This window comes from Lactuca serriola, chromosome 1 (genome assembly GCF_051521515.1).
Source record: "Lactuca serriola cultivar US96UC23 chromosome 1, Lser_US96UC23_V15, whole genome shotgun sequence".
NCBI classification, from domain to species: Eukaryota; Viridiplantae; Streptophyta; class Magnoliopsida; order Asterales; family Asteraceae; genus Lactuca; species Lactuca serriola.
The window spans coordinates 32,217,501-32,235,007 of NC_136408.1; the positions used below are offsets into that span (position 1 = coordinate 32,217,501).

A 17,507-nucleotide genomic window follows, 5' to 3' on the forward strand; every position below is an offset into this window, starting at 1 on the left:
GAAATATTTCATAATTTTGTAGTGGTTCTACCGTAAAACTTAAAAGGACCAAACGAGAACAATTTCTTTTGTAAATAAGATGAAATATGTGGCTGTTTCGAAATTCGAAACATAATATTTTAAAGATTATTTTGTGATAAACCTCACGACAATAGTGATAAGTTGCCCTTTTTATCTAACACACGTTTTTGTCACTTGCCATGCATATTGGGTTTTAATGTAACTAAAACATGGAAATATTCTTTTTGTTTTTTTTTGTTTTTTTGTTTTTGTTTTTTTTATCGATTCAATAGAAATGAAAAGTCTTCAACCAAAAGTTATCTTGGGCTTAAGTGCGTAAGAGAGTTCACGAGGGAGGCAGTAGAGGAGGGCTCTTAGAACTATATATCGAAATAAGAAGCCGGAGGTTGAAATTCAACGGATTGACTGTGTGACAGGGAATCGAAATTAGCAGGTTCTGACTTGAAGAAGAAGAAGATGGATAACATGTCGGCTGTTTGGTAGGGATGTGCGATCAATCCACCTCACTTATAATTTTGATATGAACCAGTTCTCGCATTGAGACGCTTTATTTGGTCTCGATCAGGTTTTGACACCACTTGTCTATCTTCTGGTTCCTTTAATTCACTTGGTACTATTCAATAAATTACTTACGGTTCAGGTTATTTCGATTTTGGAGCTAGCGGCATGTAGACAGGTGGGGTGGTACATCAATTTTGATATATATAGCATAATGAGACGTGTACTAGTTTGGATCGAGAAGGACTGAAAGGTGACTGATTAGAGTCGTGACCATACTAAAAGTCTAAAACGTATCATAGGTTTTCAATTAATGAATCATTTAATTTAGTTTACTTTTTTGAAAGGCTGATGCTAACCAAGCAACAATACAATTATATGATGTGAACTGAGATAATGGTGGTTGAACAATAAAGGAGGCCAACCATTGAAAAACAGAGACTCCTAAAATGTTGCTGTGTTTTAGTCTCTGTGATAGACTTTGGGATGGATTTAGACTTTAGAGGAAGTGGTTATTTCCGGTTCTCTTTTTCTAGCATACATGCATTCAAACCCTCATACGTTTAAGATATTACCAGTTTTTTGCGATTTATCCTCGCATGATGATGTATGTTGGAACATGTTTGAAATGAGTCATTCAAATCGTTTGATTTATCATTTTTTATAGCATTATCTTAACACACACGAATTACACGAATTTTAAATATCAGTTATTTCTGTCATGTAAGGTGTACAATCCATGTTTATTTTGGTCTATAGAGTATGATACATAAATGGCATATGGAGTATATTTGACTTATAGGCTATGGAATACATAAATGGCATATGGAGTATATTTGACTTATAGGCTATGGAATCTCATGCATTGGATTCTGGTGAGAGGATTTGGGGGAGCCCATATGTGTCCGGATAAATAGTTCCTTTCTTAGGATATATATTGTAAATATTGTAAAATATAAATGGGTAGTGTGCCATATGTGGGAAGTGTAGTAGGGATGAGATTTAAAACAGAAATTTGTACTGGAACTCGAAGCGTTAGAACCAGAATATGTAGAATCGGTTTGGGTTTCGGTTATAAAAAATAACTTTATCTCATCAATGTTGCTTACATGTTGGTCAACACAACACAACATCAACACTCAAAGCATATTGAAATTGACATTCACTTCATCAGTATAATAAAATTGTTTTGGCCCTAACTCAAATTGTTCGGCTCTCAATATATAAATAGTTTCACGAAAGATCTTTCGTCTTTTCTATTTCATGATTTCCGGTCAGTTTTAACGATCGGACAAACCTTCCGATATATAAAATTGCCAGAAGATATTAAGATATATATATAACATATATTTATGTTTAACCTCCCAATATATAAACACGGTGTTAACATTTAACATAGACTTTATATCTATGTTTAGTGCAACACTCTCCCAATATATAAACACACGGTGTTAACATTTAACATAGACTTTATATCTATGTTTAGTGCAACACATTCGATCGATCATGTTTATCATCCCTATTGTAATGTGTATAATCGGAAGGCCTCTATTCATTGGAAAAATACTCTCCAACACAAAAGTTCATTAAGAGCCTCAATGAAAGTTTTTTCGACAGCCATTCGAGCTACCTTTAGGATGCTCTTAGAGCATACACAATGCATACAATGCATAGTTTAATGGGAAAGTTGAATGAGGTGGCATGTCTAATTGACATTCAATGGATCAAACTCTACAATTATAGGATGTCATAAGGAGTTCAATGGCTATTGAACTGGGAAGAAAGAAACATTTTAACTACTTTATTAAATATATATTCTATTCAACTCTAGTGAGTTCAATGCATTGTAGGAAAATTAATATAAAATTATATATAAATATATATTTGAACTCATTAAATATATATTACATTCAATTCTATTGAGTTCAATGCATTATAGGAAAACTAATATAAATATATATTTGAACTCAATAGAGTTCAATGCATTTTAAGAAAATTAATGTAAAATTATATAGTAATTGATGTGTCAATCTATTAAATTCTTAAAGTCTAATAAATTTATTGTAAGAAAATTAATATAAAATTATATATATATATATATATATATATATATATATATATATATATATATATATATATATATATATATATTTGAACTCAATAAAGTTCAATGCATTTTAAGAAAATTAATGTAAAATTATATAGTAATTGATGCGTCAATCCATTAAATTTTTAAATTCTAATAAATTTAATGAGTTTAATGCATGGTGTTATTAACGCCGCCATCACTAAATATAAGGCATCACTAAATTGTAAGGCTATCAGGAGTGGGCGTCTTAAAAGACGCGTGATGCTTAGTTGGCACGACCAAAGACGCGTGAACACCGCCCCAAGGGTCGGTGTTCGTGGTGTCGCGTGGATGAGAAGACAGAAGAAGACGGAGCTTTCTATTGGTTTGCTTTTTTTCGATCTTTTGCTCCTTAATTTTGCTGGATTTTTTTTAATCCATCGAAGTAGAAAAGGAAAAAAAGTTACAAAGAAATCGGTGAAAAAGACGAAGTAAAGCGGGTGGATATTATAAATGTTTTAATTGAAGTTACAAATTTGGTTCCTAAAATTTTGTAACTTAATCTTATTACATCCTTTCACTTTTATCTGAATTATATTAAACCCTTAACTATACATAATTCTGTTTATTTAATTTTAAAAGTTAATAATATATTTATTTGATTTTTTAGTGACTTTTTTATTTAATCTAATATTTTAAAATTAAAAAAATAAAAATATAAATGATCTGGAATGATAACCTTTTTCAATATCTAGTGGGTTGTTTTTATTTAATATAATGTTACAAAAAAAATATTTTTTATTTATTATGTTTGTTATTTAATATAAATGTTACAAAAGATAAAAAGAAATATAAAAGAAAAAATGATATTGTTAGTGGTGATCATTTTCAAGGATAAGTGAGTTGGTGGTGAAGCTGATGTGACAAACACGTGTGGGCTGGTGATGACCAGCCCATTTAGCCTAATAGAAGAACTTAGCTTTTTCAAAACGAATACAAGAGTTTAAACAAGTTATTTCTTTGTGCATGATGTTGTAGTACTATTTTCCATGTCGCAACACTATATCCAATAAATGGTTTTCATAAGAAGGTGGCGTTTTGCTATTAATTAGAAGATGAAGTCCCCAACTTTTCAACGGACAATGGATAAAAATTGCCGGGTTCTTGTTTTAGCCTACATAAAGCCCAAAATGAACACACTAAAACATCGTTACCAAATTCATCATATATAGTTGGAAATACTTGAGGACAACATGAGCCATCCCGACATGTTATATATCGAACTCATAAACTTAATCTACATGGTCATCAATGTGTATATGATGAACGTATGAAACCAGATGATCAGTCGTTTAAAACCTGATCAGCTCCTCGCACTGACAACCCCCCCCCCCCCCCCCCCCCTCTCTCTCTCTCTCTCTCTCTCTCTCTCAAAACAAGGAAATTAAGAAACAAAGATGACCAGAGTGATCTGGTGATCTGATGATCAAATGAAGAACAAGTGCCTTCTCTTGCAGCCATAGATCATGGGTGTCCAGCTTGAACTAGTTGACCTATGTATGCCAGGTGCCATGTGAGCACCACCATTGTCGAGAAGTTCAACGTCGATGAGTATGTGCTCAGTTTCTTTAGTTTCTCTGATGATATAGTACTTTTTGTTCCACTGTCCTCCTTTATCTTCTTTATCTATTCAAACACCCAATCCAGAAAAAACCCACGTTAGAATAACCTTTCTACGGATCAAGAAACTAGAAATAAGATATTGTAAAATCGATGCATCTTACCTTTGTTGCTCTAGGCTCCAAAAACATCATATTGATCAAATTCATAAGAAGCGCAGAGAGGAGATTGAATCCTTGAAATACCGCCATCTTGTTGGACAAAAAGAACAAATTTCTCCCGAGGCTTACCAGATACCCGATAAGAGCTGCCCCGATACAATACGACATTGCCTTGAAATACACCATGTACAACTTATTTATGACCATTCCGTACTGTCGTTTAGGTAGACACTTGCCCAAAACAGAGCTCGAAAAGAACGTAACCCACACTCCCATCCCGTAAGCTGTCGAGAACCCTAATAAGTGACACCAACTGATCACTGATTGTATCTTGTCTATTAAAACTGTCGCCATACTGGTACATCTTGTTAGAATATCATTCCAACTAGTTTCTTGTACAGTTTTCACAGTTTCTTTCACTTCTTCTACCCCTTCTTCAACTTTCCGGGTAGCGTTACTTCCAATATCTTCCCCTATTCGCTTTGGTGAATCAACAAGATCCCATTGTTCCACTTTAAGTACCGAGTCTTTAAGCGTTCCTTTTGTGCCATCCCCAGAGGTAAACACGCCTAGTGGTTTCCCCACAGCATTTTTCACGATTCCAGCCACATCCTTGGCCTTTTCTCCGACTGCTTTAAACTTTTCCGATAGTTTTTCCGATAATTTGACTTTAGGATCACTAACTTTCACCACTTCATCCGTTACTTCTTTCACCTGCTCTTCGAAGTTGTGAAGCTTGCTTGAAACATCAACGCGTTTACCAGAAACAACGCTTTTCGTCTTCTCGATTACGTTCGCAAGCTTATATCTGCACTTGCCAAAGAGCTCTCTCGGCCCAGCTGCGAAGCCACCGGCGTCGATCCTGGCAACGTCGTCGTGTTGTGAAATCGAAACTTTGGTGTTCCCGTCGGGTTCTTCATCGAATTCGACGACAAAGCGGTGGTGGTGAGGAGGTGGAGAAGGAGACCAAGTCGCTCCAGTTACCAGCGACGTTAGAACAAGACAAAGAAACACAAGATGCATCGTCTTGATCGACAACTCTCGATTGTTAATTCTAATCGTTATTGAATTGACAGAGGGACGGTAAGGTCGGTAGATGCAGACCATGGGCTTTAAAGATATGGATGAACAGCAAACGTGAGAGATGACGATCGCGGTGTCTGGACGCGTGTGTGGTGAATGGTTGCATTGTATGATACGTGTCTCCGCCACGAGAGTGTGTCTAGCCGTCAATCGTATTTGGTCGAATCGAGTTCCATAGGTTTGCTGGTGCTTAGATGATAAGCTGATTCTCTTGGAAACTGCGATGACCAAAAAGATTCTGATTTCTTTTGACGTTAATATTTGATCGGATACATGACACGACTCATGTGGCCGTCATATATACGGATATGCCACAAGCAAACTCATATCTCCAACGTCTACGATATCTTAAATTTCGTTCTTTTAACAGCCAAAAATTAATTAAAATGCAATTGGAAAATCAAATATGTTATCATGTTGGGATTTTCACTTAATATATAGAGTAGGGCACTCACTATACAATTAAGGGTAGTGATGGTATACAACAATTGATGATACATAACAATTTGAATTTGAGTTTTATAGAAATATACAATACAAACATATAAAACACAAATTTTTTATGTATGTTTAAAAACTCCCAACACCGCTGCCAAACACCCTAAACAAACCCACACAATCACATAACTAAGAGGTTTCAAGATTACCACTTGCATAAATATAATACTAACATTCCCATTTAGTCAACACCAGTTAAGGTTCAAATATAAAATTAAATAATTTATTAAATCAGTAAAGATAATTTGGTAAATGACTTATAAACCAATTAATTGAATTTAAAATTATAGCCTATAATCTTGGTAACTTTGTTTGAGATTGACCATATTTATCCATAATCGCCGTAACGCCATTACTCTTCTTCGTCCTCCCTCTTAAGAGTTGGCACATAGGCCTTCATCATCGGAGTAGGCCTGCAACAATTTCATCACCAACGACTTCCAAAATTGAATTGCAGTCGTCACTTATTATTTATATCTATAATCGATCATGGATTTAGAGTAAAAATGTATTGGTGGTCAAAATTGACACGGCAAGAATGAGAATTATCAAGTAAGTCTCATGCATTTTCTTTTCCTTTATTAATTGTTTACATGAACAAACGAATTTCATATTGAACCGGTGTCGAACGGGATTAAAAGTTTTATGATCCCAAATTAATTTATGTTTATATATGAACTAAGAATAAAATAAAAAGAATTAAGAAAAAAATAAAAAATCCTTAATGGTTTTTCAATCCTTTGATAACTTGGAAAGTATATGAATATCTCTACGGAATTCAAAAATATGAGATATATCCTTTTGTTTTTCAATCTTTTATTAATCGTTTGTATCTTCTTCTCATATATATATATATATATATATATATATATATATATATATATATATATATATATATATATATATATATATATATAGAGAGAGAGAGAGCTAGGTTCAGGTGTTTAAAATAAGTATTGTGTTATTGTATGCATAAATGTGAGTCAATCAAAATTAAATAAAAAATTAAATAATTAAATAAATAAATAAGGGTAATTTAGTAATTTGATTAGTACTTCCAATAATAATCCCTATAATCATGGTATTGACTTTTAACCTAATTTCTCCAGGTTTATATCTAGAGTCACTCAATCTCCACCGATTACAAGCCTAGCCAGTGATACAAAGTCGTCGCCACCATCGTCCGCCCCAAACACCTTCCTTCTATCTTCCTTCTTCTCGATTTTGTTTCTCTGACCTAGGACAATCGTGGTTACTCTGTACTTTTCAACTCAATCCTCCCTAAAAAATCCAATCAATTTAGCAATTTCGACCTTAACAGACCAACCTAGCCCTAAATCCTTTTGTGGCATGTATTTGCTTAAGCGGAGAAAGAAAGAGGAGATTGTGATATGGAGAAAAGAGCAGAAGTTGTGGTGTCGATCCAAGGAGGAAGACGAGGCATGAAAGGTCAAGCAAGAAGAAGGATTTGGTTGTGGGATCGGCTACAGCAGGTAAAACTTCTCGATTCTTTTTTTCTTTCTTCTTTTCATTCTGAAATCGAGGGGTTGCTTTGGAGTTGGGAAACTAACGATTAATTAGTCTTGTTTATCGATTCAATGATTTTCCTAATTTCTCTATTCTCCTTCTGAAATCTCCACTTCTGTCAACTGTCGCTCTCTCTCACCGATTTTGATTTGATTCTCGAGCTTCAGTCATTATCAATTCATTGGTTTTGATGTGATTCTCGAGCTTCAATCATTATCAATTCAATGGTTTTGGGGCTTATATAACTTTTTATGATTATCTGATGTATGTGTTTTCTGATTAGAACTTCTTGTGTTTTATTAATTTTTTATTATCCAGAGGCAAAGATTTCTCAGCATAGTATTTAGCTTGTTTCTAACTGGGTTGATTTTTTTTTAATGAGCGATGATTTCTACAAATTATTTTCTGAATTGGTAATTATAATTCGTACTCATTTATGATTATCCAGAGGAAAAGAAGTGATCTTTCTGATAGAAAGACTAGACATTTAGAGGGATTTGTCACTTGAGTAGCAGTAGACCAAATGTGGCCATGGATATTCCTTTGATTTTGTTTTTCTTTCCTTTGTTTTGACAAAAATTCAATGGAGTGTTGATGGGTTTTGGGTTTGATTGTTCTTAATAGAAATGGATAAATGGATAGGATTTTTGGGGTTAATGTTTTACAGGAAATTGTTTGTTTTGCTTGACAAAATTCGATGTGGTTGTATTTCTCATTTGCAGGTATACATGAAATCAAGAACAAGAATGTTCTTGTTTTCTTGGCGGGGAAGGGTACATATGAGACATACAACATTCTACTGGAATGGAATCTTGAATTTCGATTATGTCAGAATAGAATCTTGAAGATGAACATTATATAGGATGAAGATGAACAATGACCACCAATCTTCCAAAAAGAATGGATTATTCTAGCAGAACGGACCACGAAATTTGAACGACGCCTTTTAGCAACATTATTCTTTTAGAATAAATTAGTGTATTTGTTAGATTTTGATGTTTTTTTCCCGATTTGAAAGTTTTTTTTAGTTTTATTCTTTAACAATAAAGATAATTCTTAGCAATTGTTACATGTATACTATAAGAATTAATATAATGTTTGTTTTAATTCTTCAATTGCTGGTTCGAGAATTTGTTATTCTACAAGAAATATGTTCAAGAATATTTTTATTATCTTATGGTTCTAGAATTTTTTTATTTTTGAACATACTCAAACATATTCTGTCAGAATTTCCGAATTAAAAACTTTATAATTCGTAAAATCGGATTTTTAAAATTAATAGAATCTATGATCTCTTAAATTATGCAAATTTCATTTATTAAATATATATTAATTGACTAAAATGCCCTTCTAGTTAAATTAGATGATATTTTTCGATTATTTTTAATTCAATAATATGTATTAATCACTTTCTTAAAATAAGTAAAATGATTGGCCCACATTTATGAATACAATAACACAATAATTATTTTGAATAGAATAACCTAAGCCAATATATATATATATATATATATATATATATATATATATATATATATATATATATATGGAAAAGTGAATATACCCTTAAGGGTATATAAGATTAGGTACCCAAACTATCAAAACTACATAGTTTTGTTAAATGGTTTAATTTTCTGAAAAAAAATAAATCAATTTCCATACGTGTTTCCGTATTCATAGGCGAATTCAATTGGTGAATTTTTTTGTTCTATGATTGGCTTGCTTTATAATCCCTGAGATTTTGAAGGAAAAAAAATGACATCGATCACAAAAAAGATTTCAAAGAAATCGGAATTACAAGTTATTGTAATCGGAAATCACAGAAACCGTGAAGAATTCAATTTACAAAAGACTTAAAAAAAAACGATTTCATGGTCAATTGCTTTTGTTCTATGATCGACTCTGCTTCACTGAGATTTTGAACGAAAAAAAAAATTGACATCGATAGATACTGGAATCTAAATTCAGGTAGTTCAAAAAACACTACAATTCACAAAGAATCGAAATCAAAAAAATTGCAATTGACAAGGAATCGAAATCATCCCCTGTTTTTTTCGTTCAAATCACTTTCAAGTAAGCTCGTTGTCCGCAACTGTATAGTTTGTTTAGTGTATTTATTAGTAAATTTGTATTTTTTATTATTAATTGGAACCAGTTGCAATTCACAATGAATCGAAATCATCACCTATTTTTTTTCCTGAGTGAGGTCCTAAAACTGCATCTTTTTTTTTTGCTTAAGACATATGCTAAAAACAGTTTGATTTGTTATCAATAATTAAAGAGATAAAAAGCAACAAACGAATTGATATGATTATTAAAATTTTTTCAGAATTTAATATTCAAGATTATTGTTTACAGTGTTCTTTATTACCTGATGAATCTTTATTTGTTTCTGGATTTTAAAAGTGACATTATTGTTTTTAGACATTGTCATTGGCTGTTATTGTGTCTTTTTTATGTATAATGTTTCCATTATATTCAATATAAAACAATTTGGTGTTAATCTTTTATTTGGAAATATGCATCGTTGTCTTTTGCAGGCCATAATGAGTGAAGCCGAAGCAACTAATCAAGCTATATAACCATATATAACCGAAGATATTGACACAAATGATTATGTGGAAGCAACATATGAAAGTGAAAAAATAAATAGTATCGGTATGAACGTTGAATTTGACGAAGGTGAAGTTAACGATGAAAGTATACTGGGAAAGGTATTTGATACACCCGATGATGCCTACACATTTTATAATGATTATTCATTTTTACATGGCTTTGGTATACGTAGAGATAACACAATGAAAGTACGATGGTATTTTGTAAAAAAAAAGGAAAGTATTATGCTATTTTGTGAAAAAACAAAATTATGAGGGTATTTCATGAAAAAAAAAAGTATGATGGTATTTTGTGAAAAAAATAAAATTATGAGGGTATTTTGTGAAAAAAAAAGAATGTACTATGCGATTTTGTGAAAAAAAAACAAAATTATGAGAGTATTTTTTTGAAAAAAACGGAAGTACAATGGTATTATGTGAAAAAATAAAATTATGAGGGTATTTTGTGATAAAAATGAAAGTACTATGCTATTTTGTGAAAAAAACAAAATTATGAGGGTATTTTGTGAAAAAAAAAACGAAAGTACGATGGTATTTTGTGAAAAAATAAAATTATGAGGGTATTTTGTGAAAAAAAAATGAGTGTACTATGCGATTTTTTGAAAAAAAAAACGAAATTATGAGAGTATTTTGTGAAAAAAACAGAAGTGCGATGGTATTACGTGAAAAAATAAAATTATGGGGGTATTTTGTGATAAAAATTAAAGTACTATGCTATTTTGTGAAAAAACAAAATTATGAGGGTATTTTGTGAAAAAAAAACGAAAGTACGATGGTATTCTGTGAAAAAAATAAAATTATGAGGGTATTTTGTGAAAAAACAGAAGTATGATTGTATTTTGTGTTAATCTATACATATGTTTGATGGTTTTTAAAATTGTTGGACGATTTTGCCACTGTCCCAAAGATGGTAATCCTCAAGAACTTAAGGATAGGGATGTTCAAGTCACATAAACAATATGACCAAAAGCGAAAAATCTCAATTGCTAATTTTGATTATAAATGATAAGTAAAAGTATATTTCTCATTTTGTAAAAAAAAAATAATAATAAGTACACTGCTATACAACAACCACTTTTATAATTCTAGAGTTTTTACAATTCTTTCAATTCTTCAAGTTTCAAAAGTCTTTTGTTTCTGAGAAATGCTAATCATTGGCTCTATTGAAGCTACAAGCACTTTATCATGAAGAGAAGGCAAAGATTCCAACAAGGCTTTGCAAATTTTACTTTGCACAAAGTTTGTTTTTGTTAAGATCCTTTGATCCCAAATCTTTTGAGCTCTTAACATGTCCATCATTATGCAAAAATGATTTCCAGATCATGGAACCTGCAACAAGGGTATTTCAGTCATTAGTGTGCAAAAATTCGCAATATACTTATTCAGAAAAATGAAAACTACTTATTTATCTTTAGCTATAATCACCTGATGATGTTATTCTTATTTTTATGTCATAATAATTACTTTAAAGTAGAGTATATTTTTGTTTTGGATAATTGGATGTTGCTATGCAAATTCCTTAATTTCATTAGTTCTGGTAGCAAAAAATAACATATATCAAAATCACAATCAAAAAAATTTGTTTTATGACATTAAATCTAAGAAAAAAGGTGAAGATCATTTGCTTTCTTACATCAAAGAAATTTTAGCTCAGGACAATAAGTCATCCAGGGGTGCAAACGAGCCGAGTCGAGCCCGAGCCTGACTAGGCTCGGCTCGGGCTTATTTAAGTTATATGAGGCTTGAGCTCGAGCTCGGCTCGATTCGAGCTTTGTTGTATTGATCTCGGCTCGAGCTCGTAAAGAATTATACAAGCTCGGCTCGGGCTCAGGCTCGACTCGTTTTTTATCTGACATGCCTAAATAAGCTTAAGCTTGGCTCGAGCTCGTTAAGAATCTCGTTTACTAATACCCTAAATCCATAATTCTCTTAATATGTTTTTATTTTAATATATATAAATAATAATAAATTATATTATTTAAAGGCTCGTTTAGGTTCGCGAGCCTAATCGAGCTTAATGACGTAGGCTCGAGCTCGTTTAATAAAAGAGCTTAATATTAAGCTCGAGCTCGGCTCGGGCTCGTTTAAAATCAATTTTGAGTTGATCTTTTATCCGATCCGATCTTGACTCATCCTCTTAACAAACATCTTGGAAGCACAACCAAAAGGCTCCTAAAGCGCAAATTTAAAACAACAATTCATCTAAAAAATACATAGTGACAGATAATTCGAGACTTTCTGCCAAGGGAAATTTAGGAATTTATTTTCAGAGGTGCAAAAGGGAAAACATATATCAAAGCTACATGAAGAATGTAGTTGGAAATCTTAATTTGCATATTGTTATAACATGTATAAGTTGGTGCACAATCAGGAGAAACATCCATATGTAAGCAAGATCTAGGATATTTGAAGTCTTTGTATCATGGGAGACTTTACGTTGATGGTTGTCATCAAAAGCATTGCTTAGATTACTTCCAAAAACAAAGGTGGAATTACCATCATGAACATAATCTACATTATGCTCTTGTTTCTTTAAGTAATCACAGCTTCCTTCTCATTTAATATCCATTATGTTCGTTTCATCATTAAATTTCATGTTTCCCTTGAAGTTGAATCTTTTTTCATTAAGTTTCATGTTTCCAACCATTATTCAACTATTTACATTCCTATGCTGCAATTTTTACCTGATTAACAAATAAACAAAAGTTAAATAACATGTTGGCCTTATGTCGAACACCTGGTGAGTGGAAGTTAAAATTTTCATAATTCCCATGTATCAAAACATCAAGGATATTTCCAAGTCTACCACATACTTTCCAAAAATCCCTAGATGCCATAGATGTTAGGAAATTCGTAATGTAAATTGCTAGACTTACATGAGAAAATTGTGCCCAAGAATTCCTAGAATGCTCCAATACCGATTCCCTATTATGCGATCCTTCCAATATCGATTCCCTATTATGTGATCCTTGTAATGTGATTCCCTTTTACGTGGAACCTCCTTCCAATCACTATCTGCCTTCCACCGATCATAAATAGCCACATCCAAAAAAACAATTTCACTCGAATCAGGTGAAAGGTTAACCCATTAAACACGGTCGTCGAACAGGAGATGTTGACAAAAATGTGCCTCCTTGAATCTTTCAAGCCGAGACCTAAAACGAACATGTTGTAAGGATTAATCATGAATCCATGTTCTCTGGAAATGATGTTATGAAAGAAGTATTGTGATAAATAATATCAGACAAATCCTTTTTAAAGGACACAATTTTTAGTTTTTGTAAACGTGAATAAGGACTATGCAACAATTTTTTTTGGAAATTGTTTTTTAAATTAATTCACTAATCAAAATTACGTAGTTTTATGTATAGGGTATCGATGTTTATATACCCTTGAGGGTATATTCACTTTTCCATATATATATATATATATATATATATATATATATATATATATATATATATATATAGAGAGAGAGAGAGAGAGAGAGAGAGGTAGGTTCAAATGTTTTTCACATCTATTGTATGCTAGAATGCACCAATAAGAATTGAGTAAACATTAAATGATATCCATATTTATAAATCCTTTTTATGGAAACTAATTTAATTCGTCATTAATGTCAATAATAATATTCTTTCAAAATAAATTCATATATAAAATAATAAGAGTGTATTCTAGGAGAACGAAAGTATATTCTACTAGAATACACGCTCATTCTTCATATTCCATACAACTTTATTGTATTTTAAGTGAGTGAGTCCTGAAATAACGTTATTGCTGACATAAAAACCTAGATATGAATATACATAAAGAGAAAATTATAATTATGGATATCATTTAATATACATACAATTATGGAAATCATTTAATATCTATCATTATTTAATTAAATAATAATATAATTTTACTAAATTTCTATTGGTGCATTCTAACACAGAATAAATGTAAAAACACTTTAACCTAGCATGCATATATATATATATATATATATATATATATATATATATATATATATATATATATATATATATATATATATATATATATAAGGTGAGGTTCAAAAGAGACCATTATTAAAAAGGAACCAATCGTGAGCGTTGGAAATTATAAGTATCAACGACCAAGATTGATCGCATATACACTGGATTATACCAAAAATTCACATCTTTACTAAAAAAAACCCATCTTTTTTTTTGTTTAAATTTTTGTTAGGCCATGTTTTTTATCAAAAAAAAAAAACGATATACCATTATTCATGATTTTTCGTCATCTTTCCATATAGATCCATGTTGATATATAAAAAAAAAAAAAATTTGAAAAATCTCACTTCGTTTTGTTTTTTTCAATATTTAAGTTTATTTTTATTCAAAAAAACTAGTTATGCCAAAAATCTCAATTTTTGTCACCTATTAATTAACATCAATATCGATTAAACAACAACAAAATAAAAATAAATTAATTAATAAAAATAAAACTCGATCATTTCAGACTGTAATATTTTAATTTTAACATTCACAATGTGAATCTGACTTAATATTCTAACTCTTTGATCATTCACAAATTAATTTAATGAAATTTACATATGAATTGAAATATACTTTCATATAATTTTATAATATTTTGACGTTTTGATTACTAATAAATTAGTTTTGTAAAATCAACAAATGAATTTATTCACATTGTGAATATGAACTGTATATCATTTAGTTTTCAAAATTCAAAATGTGAATCTGACTTACTATTATTCACACTGTGAATCTGACCAGATTCACAATATGAATATAAGTAGATTCGCAATGTGAATCTAAACAGATTCACAATGTAAATTTAAACTGAAAATTCGTTTTTTTTTTATATATTTTTTAAATCTATGTTTAAAGAGTACCAAAATTTTGAATTTTGATATATTTATTAAATTTTTTCGATAAAAAATAGGTTTTAACTTTTCAAAAAAACAAATGAATGAATTGGGCTTTTCTGAAGAAAAAAAAATTATTATTTTGTATATCAATATTATCTCTATGGAAAGATGACGGAAAATCATGAACATCTGTATGTTCGTTATTTTTTTCGAAAAAAAAATGGCTAAAAAAATTAAACGAAAAAAAAAGAAATGATTTTTGTTATAATCTAGTGATAGCTTTAAATTTCGACAATTTAGATTGGTTCCTTTATTAATAATTAATAATGGTTATATATATATATATATATATATATATATATATATATATATATATATATATATATATATATATATATATATATATATATATATATATAGTAGGAACTACATAAATAATAAGAAATATGAGGACAAATCAGGAACCCTAATTCATTAGATTGGATGGTTAAAATCTAATGTGAAAAAAAAAAATAGCCATTACAAATATGTGGGTTATTTATGTAAGTATAAAAAAAGTTTATGGGTGATAAATAAAAATTGAAGGCTAGGAATTTGATTGAAAAGTGAACGATTACCATCTTATCCTGTCAGCAAATATCGTCGGAAGCAAACATACACATCAAACTAGCTCCACCATGAAGACACGTGTCGACGCTATAGCCACTGGGTTCTTTTGTTTTTTTTTTTTTAATTCATTTTTAGTTAATAATTTTTTTTTCTTTGAAAAAAGAAATTCTGAAAAAATCAAAGTTTTTAAAAATTTAATTCTTTATAAAATGAGCATAATTATAAAATTTTGAAAAAAAATATATTTTTTTTATTTTTTATATTTAGAAAAAACTAGAAAAAAATTTCTTCAAAAATTATAAAAAATTAACGAATACTTTACCCACTATTTTGATTCAAATATTTAACGATCCTTAATTATTGTATTTTTTATGATTCAAAATTAAATGATTCAAAAAATATAACGATCTAAATATTGTATCGAACAAAAAGCTTATTTAATAATATATATTATGATTCAAATTAATATAATCCAAAAATGTATGATGCATAATATCGTTATGATCGAAAAATAATATGATTTAAAAAAAGTATGAACGGAAAATATTATGATTTTTAATATTCAAAATTTTATAATTGTTAAACATTAAAACTAAAACCGATATTTAGTTTAAAAATAAAAAATAAAAAGCAAAAAATAATCAAAAAATAAAAACAAAAAAATCCTATTATCTTCAAGTATGTAGAAAAGATATTAAAAACAAAAAATATAAAAAAAATAAAAATAAAAATATAGAAAAAATTACAATCTTTAAAACCGAGCATATATCTATTTAAAAAAAATTGATTTTTTTAACGAAAAAAATAATAATAATAAAACGAAAAAAAAACCAAAATAAATGAAAAAGACAAGAAAAACTCATTTAAATAACGTCCATTGACATTCGTCGCACATGACTATTCCCTCAAGTTCATACTATGTTTCATGTACATGCACCGCGTGCGAACGTGTCACGACCAAATAAATGGGTTTGACGTTTATCCATTTGACGATATGATACTTACATAAATTATCATTTCATATTTGAATATTTAAAAAATATATTTTTTTTCGAAATAAACATTTGAAAAGTAAAAAAGATTGGTTTCTTCTTTGTAATTTTGTAGATGAAAGGGAAAGGAGGGAGACAATCAAGGAATAGGGGATTCTGGAATAATAATGGTGACCATTCTCTATCACGATGTTAGAGAAAAGGGCCTACTATACCCTTCATGAGGACATGAACGCAAACTATGAAACACAAATATATATATATATATATATATATATATATATATATATATATATATATATATATATATATATATATATATATATATATATATATATATATATAGAGACAGAGAGAGAGAGAGAGAGAGTGTGTGTTAGGATCATTTATAAATAAACAAATACTGTGAACGTGGACTGAATAACAACCAATCATTTTAAAAGAATATTGGTAATTTAAGTCAATAATTAATTAATCATATTTTTAATTAATCCAATAAATTAGGTAACTGATAAATTACTATCCTAATTTATCTCACTCATTCTCTCTTATCTATCCTAATAAATAAATATAATTTTGACAAATGTCATGTTCTCATTGAATTTGACACATGTCATTTTCTAAGAGTTTTTGAATTATTTATTTTCCACTTGTCATTTTTATATTTTTTTCATTTTTATTTAATTTCCACCTATTAAATGTCACCTCATACTAATTAATGTGAATTAATGTATATAGTAAACCTTCCATTTGTGAATTCTTATTTCTATTAATATATCAAAGAATTCCATTTATGAATTTATATTAATTAGTTTTATTAGTTTAGATTAATTAAGACAAAATATATAAATGGTCCTTGTAGTTTACTTTAAAAAATACTTAATTTTTACACATTCATATTCAACATGATTATTTAAAACATGATAATGATTTTTTATTATTATAGATTGAATT

General features: G+C 29.7%; 1 protein-coding gene and 1 long non-coding RNA gene across 2 annotated transcripts; one reads left to right on the plus strand and one right to left on the minus strand.

Moving 5' to 3' along the window:
• Positions 1-295: 295 nt before the first annotated feature.
• On the plus strand, positions 296-1,176 carry LOC145067958 (uncharacterized). The gene is made up of 2 exons (XR_013688911.1): positions 296-586; positions 662-1,176. It is a non-coding gene; the product is annotated as an uncharacterized LOC145067958 (long non-coding RNA).
• A 2,817-nt stretch (positions 1,177-3,993) lies between these two features.
• LOC145080910 (uncharacterized) lies at positions 3,994-5,790 on the minus strand. Its single transcript, XM_079023203.1, has 2 exons — positions 4,372-5,790; positions 3,994-4,273 (listed from the first exon to the last, which is right to left on the minus strand). Exons 1-2 carry the CDS (start codon positions 5,473-5,475, stop codon positions 4,112-4,114), a joined length of 1,266 nt encoding a protein of 421 aa, XP_078879329.1. The 5' UTR covers positions 5,476-5,790; the 3' UTR covers positions 3,994-4,111.
• Positions 5,791-17,507: the final 11,717 nt, after the last annotated feature.

Excerpts from the sequence above, each read along its gene's own strand:
- LOC145080910 (XM_079023203.1), bottom strand. The coding sequence starts at position 5,475 with ATGGTCTGCATCTACCGACCTTACCGTCCCTCTGTCAATTCAATAACG. Across the intron at positions 4,274-4,371 it reads TGGAGCCTAGAGCAACAAAG|ATAAAGAAGATAAAGGAGGA; the intron begins GTAAGATGCATC and ends GTGTTTGAATAG.